The sequence below is a fragment of the Sinohyriopsis cumingii genome, chromosome 5 (assembly GCF_028554795.1).
Source record: "Sinohyriopsis cumingii isolate HCF-2022 chromosome 5, ASM2855479v2, whole genome shotgun sequence".
Lineage (NCBI taxonomy): Eukaryota > Metazoa > Mollusca > Bivalvia > Unionida > Unionidae > Sinohyriopsis > Sinohyriopsis cumingii.
Window position 1 is genome coordinate 33,030,098 of NC_142965.1, and position 7,878 is coordinate 33,037,975.

General features: G+C 34.2%; 1 protein-coding gene across 1 annotated transcript in view; it reads right to left on the reverse strand.

Moving 5' to 3' along the window:
- LOC149798902 (uncharacterized) overlaps nt 1-6,963 on the reverse strand; it is a 32,360-nt gene extending 25,397 nt beyond the window's left edge. Inside the window, exons 1-5 of the mRNA XM_089957819.1 lie at nt 6,859-6,963; nt 6,372-6,426; nt 4,753-4,958; nt 3,756-3,955; nt 2,452-2,568 (exon numbers count right to left, since the gene is read on the reverse strand). Of these exons, the coding sequence (XP_089813945.1) occupies nt 2,452-2,568; nt 3,756-3,955; nt 4,753-4,958; nt 6,372-6,426; nt 6,859-6,890 (610 nt within the window). The 5' untranslated portion in view covers nt 6,891-6,963. The remainder of the gene's footprint in view (nt 1-2,451; nt 2,569-3,755; nt 3,956-4,752; nt 4,959-6,371; nt 6,427-6,858) is intronic.
- Between the last annotated feature and the right edge of the window lie 915 nt (nt 6,964-7,878).

Sequence of the window (7,878 nt, forward strand, 5' to 3'; positions counted from 1 at the left end):
CCATAATGCCTGGACGGTGAATGAGCTCATTGTCTTTAATACTAGTAAGTGAGAATCATTTCCGGATTTTTTTTAAATTATTTTTTATTTCTTTTGTTAGTGTTTCACCAAGCCACAATCTGTTTACGTGGGTGCAGATGGTCGGAACATTTGTTTATCGAGCTATAACGCTGTTGATTTAAACTTCGTCTCAGAATAAATGTACAGTATTGTTTCCTGACGAGTTAATTATGTCTTTTGGTTTCATTCATTGGTACATAATATATATTTATTCCACAATTCCCCAAAACCTGATCAAAACCGATAGTCTTTATAACGTCAACACTAATAACAACGGCAGAATCTCCGCTGAAAAAAAGAAAAATTTTAACACTGGAAGAAAGGATTAATGTCATTGAAAGAAATGAAAAAGACGAGACCACTCGCAAAATAGCAGTCAGCTTAAGCGTCGGTAAAACGCAAGTTCAAAATGTAATCAAAGACAAGAAGTCCATTAGAAACGAATGGCAGAAAGGTGCACAAGCAAAGAGGAAATATGCCACGGCACGACGGACAGTTTACGGAGATCTGAACGAGCGAGTATGGGAGTGGTTTTGTGTCGCAAGGAGTAAAAACATAACAGTAAGTGGGAAGTTGATTCATGAAAGGGCAATAACTGAGATACATGTTCAGACCAAATAGCTGAGTAAAACATGTCAACAAAGAAGTATAATGGATTTCTTAAAAAAAAAAACAAGTGAATAAGTGTATAAAATAAGATATATACATCATATCTGTTAATTTTTTGTATATATTAATGTGATGTTGAAACATAAATTTTATTCTCGTTTGATAGATGTATATCTTTATTATATAAAGATATTTTGAGAGGAATGCATGCATTATTTAACAAGATTCATGAATAAAGGATATGATACATGTACAGTGAGTATGGGTATTATTTATTTTTCAACAATGCTAACTATTGACCCAGAAAACCAGTCCATTTTCACACACCTCTTATGAGAGACCACCTGTCTTGAGAGACCGCTTTTGGTTGGCAGAAGGGGCGGTCTCTCATAACAGGTTTTACTGTATTATGTATTGATTTTATTCATCTAATTTCTCCCTCTCTCACACACACACATCACCATCAATGGTTAATCAGTGGTATAAAGTACCAGCTTTTCTCCTTTACTAGTGTTTTTTTCCCTCTATCATTATCATCATCATCATAATAAACAGTACATCTCTCATACAAGTATCATATTTTCTTCTTCACTATTATGTTATGAAAAAACATCACTACAAACAACAGATGATCTTACCAGGTGGCAACCTCTAGAGAGTCGAAGAAATTTTTAAATCTACCAGGTGGCAACCTCTAGAGAGTCGAAGAAATTTTTAAATCTACCAGGTGGCAACCTCTAGAGAGTCGAAGAAATTTTTAAATCTACCAGGTCCAGCATTCGTCTTTAATATTTGAAGTGTGATGACATCATCAACCATTATTTCTACGATCTGAACTTTAACTACACATTTCTGTTCTGGAAATTTATATAAAATTATAAAATGATACAATCTGAAATAAAAAGCAAGCTAAACATTTTATCTTGTGAAATTACGTTCTTTGTGATATTCAGCCCATGGTAGAATGGGCTACTTCCATCTGGTGGATTCTAAACAAAGGGTTCGTGACTGTAATGGTGAAAATAAAGGTTAATTTGCTGGATTGGATTCATGCAATGGTCGTCCGAGAGTTACGCATTGGTACGTCACTGCCTTTTGAATGTATATGTGTAGTTATTCAGTCTTCTTGCGATTCTGATGTGATAAAAGATGTGTATTGTATCTCCAGCAACATTATGGGGAATCTTTGTAAATAGATAACTGGATCCAATATGCTCTCAAATAATCATCCAATTTTAATAAGGGACACCTCATACTTTTAACAGAAAACAATGTAAAAATTACAGCCACCCACACAAATGTAATATGCCTTTAAATCTCCTCTTCCTTCACAGTTATTTTTTAAATACCCCTAAGAAGTGAAACCAGCAAAAATTCTTTTCTCTTTTTTCAATTTGGGATGTTGGAAAACAAAATCAATTCATATTCTGACCTAGGAAGTTAACTACATCATACTTATGAATTGGGGGCCCCCAGGGGCCGAGTGGTCTAAAGTGCTCTCCGTTATGGATCACTGCCATCTCAGCTCTGTCTGCATGGGTTCGAGTCTCGGATTCGGCTAATGTGGGCATGTGAGAAAGCTTGCCAGTAGCTTCTCGTGGGTCGGTGGTTCTTTCTGGGGTTTTCCTGGGTTCTTCCTCCACCATTAATACTGGTCGCCATGTATCATGTGCTGAAAATGGCGTTAAACCCTACAACAACAACAACAATTTATGAATAGGAACTAATCACACTGAGAGGTATCCTATTTTGGAGATGAGTTTAAAATCAACCTGAGCCTACCCTGATGATAGTGTGTGGACCTGTCTCCTCTGGTCCAGTACTTTAATTTATCATGTAGAATTACACTCCCAATGACTGGTTTACATTTCTCATGCCATCCACTCCTCCCACTCCCATCTGAAATAATAAAACATACTAAATAAAACTTGACCAATTGTAATGATAAAGCCATCAGTATTCTACACTCCTTAAATTGTGAAATTATAGAAAAGCCAATTGATTCTTAAAGGTATATTATATTGAGTTAATCATCCTGTATTTGAGGACACAAGAACTTTTTTAGTTGTTCCACATATGCATGTTAAGTTTAAGAAAAGCCAATTGATTCTTAAAGGTATATTATTTTGAGTTAATCATCCTGTATTTTAGGACACGAGGACATTTCTAGTTGTTCTACATATGTATGTTAAGTTTACCTTAAATTACATCTGTGCAATCAGTAACACTGATATCTGTGGCAGCAACATCACCAATTCAGTGTTATTATTCTTTTTCTCCAAGTAATTATTGTATATTATTATACATGACAAATATACATGTGTAATTATCATTATACATAATATTGTATATTATTATATATGTAATTATTTTATATAAAATATTGTTGATCCTACTTCTCAACGGATGGTAACTGACAAACATGTAATAGACCATTTTATTTTATGCCTGCCTGAGAATTAGAGTGTTGGAATGAATTACAAAAATATGTTTTCAATGGGCTCAACAGACATCAATCACACTATGTACAAGAAATCTGCGGGACACCTGTCACCTGCTTGATCTAGTGGAAAGTATCACCTGTGGTGCAGGAGTACCAGGTGAAATTCAATTTTTTTTTGTTTTTTATGTTCTTATTTTGCCTGAAAGAGAATTATGTCACTGCTGATATTTTCTTTGCAAATATAAAGAACATATCAAAACACATGGGATACTGCATGAAAACTGCTACTTCATTCTTCTATACACTGCAAGCCAATATGCTTGAGCATAAAATGAGAAAGAAATTCGAGTTCTGAATGATAAGTGGATATATTTCATCTCGTGGGTGAAAAACTCAAGCATTTTCACTTGTGGATTTTCCACCTGATAAAACAGTTTTTGACCCACTCAATGATATGTATCCATTGTTTGCCTGATGTAAGCAAATATGCTAAAAATAACTCAAATAAAATGTGTCATGCCATGTTGTTTGGTGTTTTAAAACAATTAACTGCTTGTAGGTTTAAAATGCCCATCACAGATTCAACAATTAGCTTTTATAGGCTTTTACCCCAAAATCATCATCCATTAGAATTTTCACCTACCAACAGCAGAAAGGGTGAGAATACTGGATGGGTGGTATTTATTTGGAGCTTTGTATCCTGTCAGCCAGCCATCATAGTCATGTTTGATATCATCTGGGTTGTAGTACCAGTGCACAGGCATGGACAGTGCATCAGCAATGACTGCACCCCAGAGTGCTCCCTCCTTGGTTTTCCTTAGTGTCTCAGACATGGCTGAAATTCTGAGATGATGAAAATGAAGTACTTGCATTTGATTTCTTCATAACATTAATATTAAATGTAGACATGAACTTGTCAAGTGTTACCAATATATATAGGATTATGAAACACAGGATTATGAAAGTTGTAGTCCAGGACTGCTTTCTTGGAAAACATTGCAGTCCCAGCATTAAAACTTGCAGTTCTAATAATGATACTTTTTCTCTTGCAACAATTTAGAACACTATATGTGTATTGTTGTGTCACCAATAAGTACAGTTTATCTTCAGATTGCTAATACTCATTTGTGAAATATTTATTATCACAATAAATGAAAAAAAGAAAAAGAAAAGGCAGTTGATAGCCGTGATAATTGTGATTGCCATTCTTTAATTTTGTGTGCATCATATTTAATTGTCCATGCTTTTTTCAATAATGTACAATATAGATCTACGCAGTTTAAATTTTAACTTTAGCTGTAAATTAAACATGAAGATACATATGCTCGTGTACAACTAACTGATGTCTAGATCGTGAATGTAGACAGCATTTCAGACTGCATGGTTAGATTATGCATGACATTTAACCAGTCTGAAATACATTCAAAAGGGCTGGCACCTTCTTGTTGGTAAAGGATATTGGTCACCAAAGAAATGAAGTTTGCATCTCCAAGATATACACATATATAAAAAAAATTTGAATGTAGATAAAAAACCACCTTGAAGCACACCTTTAAGAAAACTGCTTGAATTTTCATGCATAGGACGAAATCAAGAATCTTGTAAAATGTCTTGCACAAATGTACAGATAAAGAATTTACAGTGTTTTTTCTGTGGATTCTTCTTGTTGTGCACTCGATAACCCTTTTGACTGGCTGGAACCTGAGTATTGTTTTGACTGACCAACAACTGATGATAAAAACTGTGATGTATCTGCTACACAGAATCTTCCAATCGCAAAATGGTCTACAAATGGTGTAGCACCTGCACCAGAAAGACTCTTTCCTCTTGGCCAAAATAGCATCAGCTAGAAGAAATGAGAAAGAAACAGATGAATTTGATTCATAATTATTATCCAATAACAGACTGAAAAAAGCTGACCCAAAGAGGTATTTCAATTTTCCATATTTCTGAGTAGACCACTGAACAACAAAAGATCTGCACAGTAATCTGACATCTGAGTCCAAACATTTCAATTAGTGTGAAATGACTACCTACATAAGTCACTAAGAAAACATATTTTCCTGTTGGTTCCCTTTATCATTTACTCAAAGGTAATATGAAACATTTCATGATCAGTATTGAAGTTGCACATAAAATTTATAATTTTCTGGTTGGATTCTCTTACAATTCAAACCTTAATAACTTAAACAAAAGTGAGTGCCAACTTTACATGTTATTTATTTTTAACATCATATAATTTTCTCTATGTTCCTTATCAATTCATTAAAAAAATGAAAATCTTCAAAACAAATTACACAGTGGTTAATTATATAAACAATGATGGGTAGCATGCAAAGATAAATGTGTTATGAGAGAACGATGATCAAAAATTTAGCATCCTATGTTTTGAAGTTTGAAAGTAGCAAATTTATATTATTCATTTGATTTGTGCACTTTTGTAGGTGTTCAATTGTTTTTTTATTATTATAATTTTGTTGAATTTCAAGTGGAATGTTAATTGATATTGATCATATTGTTTATTAAAATGTACTTATAGCAGCTGTAGGTGCAAGTGTAAAAAAATTTATAAACCAAAATTAAGTAACTTTTGTTAAGTAAACGAAAAACTGCTTTATTAAAGATTTAAAGCCAGATAATGCTAATTACTTATGTGTGTGTGTTTGTGTGAGTGTGTGTGTGTGTGTGTGTGAGTTGGATTTTTAACGTAGCTTTAACAATTTTTCAGTCATATTGCTATGATGTCTGCAGTGTGAGTTTATAGTGATGTCTAACACTGGGGCATCATGCCACAGACATTTAGCATGATGTCTTACCCAGTCACATTATCCTGACACCAGGACAACCAGTCCTAACACTAACCTCTTAATGCTGAGCACCAGGCAAAGAAGCTGTTAGTACAATTTTAAATAGTCTTTGGTATGACATGGCTGGGGATCAAACCCACTACCTCCCACATCCGAGGCAGATGCTCTAACCACTAGGCCACTGGAGCAGTGGCTAATTACTTATAATAAATTAAATGCCATTTCAAGTTTATCCTGATGCTCTTTATATTCTAGCTGGAACACTATTTTAACCAGCTAAGAACGTGACATAGTACCACCATGTGATATGATGTCAATGCATCACTCAGTCACAGAATGGCTAGTTGTGGTGTTCCTATAGTTGTTAGTGGAGCAACAAAATTACAGTCCAAGAATGTTGAAAAAAGACGACAAAAAAAAAAACAAACAATTACTTATGTTACTGATTTAACCTGTTTAGTCAACAGCAATGGTCTTCCACAAAGTGTGCAGCATTCCACAAATAACCTGAAACAAAAAACTTAATACTAATATTCATATTTTAACTTCTTAAATGTCACCAAGCGGGGCTCTACATCTCACTACAGTATTTGCACAGAAGCAAACTGTAGAACATGATAGAAAAAGACCCTCCTCCCAACCCCCCAAAACAAACACACACACCCAAATAAAATCCCTCCGCAAACATCACAAAATAAATTATATTTATCCACACTGCCATGAATGATGAATTATTTACTAAGTGGGATAATCTAATAAATATGTCTTCTTATTTCATGTATCAATCCTTACATTTTCCAAGTTGAATTCCAAATTTAACTGAAGCTTTCCAATGCATAATGGAGAACTAACGATATTTCAATATATTTACTGATAACAAAATTGATGAATTAGCTTTTACAGTTTCATGAAACGTTTGCTATAAGACAATGTGCATACCTGCAAATGGGATGTCCTACCCCACGTATCATGATTTACGTAACTGTTTTATGAACAGGTTATATAAACAGCAAGGATTGTGTACATATACCTTCAATCTTGATCACTAAAGCGATTATGATATCACTTATTCTTACGATTCTTGATGACTCTGTACTTTTCAGTATGGTGGCGCTCTAAAGTTTCGTATTTTGCATTAGAATTTTAAAGAAAAATAATTTCACCGGCTTTCCTCACTGGTTACAATGGCTATTTAAAAATAACCTTGTATATTTTAGGTATAATTCAAAGAACTTTTAATTCCCTTTATTTTGGTGTATGATTGATGGGTGTAATATGGGTTATAGAGTATACAGCTTGGCCTTACTCCAGATGTGCATCTTTCGAAAAAGTGCTAGCTCCACTTGGTCATTTTCACTTCCTAAACTTCAGAGGTAAATTGTATAAAAAAAGTGCCGATAACTTTTTTTTTACATTTTATATATTTGGTAATTCATTCATTGCACTTTCAGAAGCTGGTATTGTCTAGTCTGGCAAAATTCATTTTCCCTATTTTAATAGCTACTTTGGATATTGTACTTTAGACTATAGTCTGACTCTATATCCCCGTTTGTTTTTACCCCCTATCGATTTCAAAAACGAAACGTATAGTGTGATAAAAAGTGCACAGAACTAAGTCATTTGAATCATTGATTTATAATTTCTAACCTGACTTTGCTCAGAATGGCATTAATGCTGGCATCCCCTGCCCCATTTCATACTTAACGGACTTTCCATACTAACACGGCGCCATATTGCGTACACTATAGGCTAGTTTATTTCCATCAGACAACATACTGACGTAGTTCATCCTGTTCGGCAAATGCTGAATAATTGCGTAAATTATAACGTTGAGAGTTTGGAATTATATCCCTCTGCATACATGAACCTAGAAATTAAACCGCTTGTTAAATCCACATGAAAAGCGTAGTTATTATTTTCCTTTGCTTGATTCGACACTGTAAATATCGGAAGAAGGGT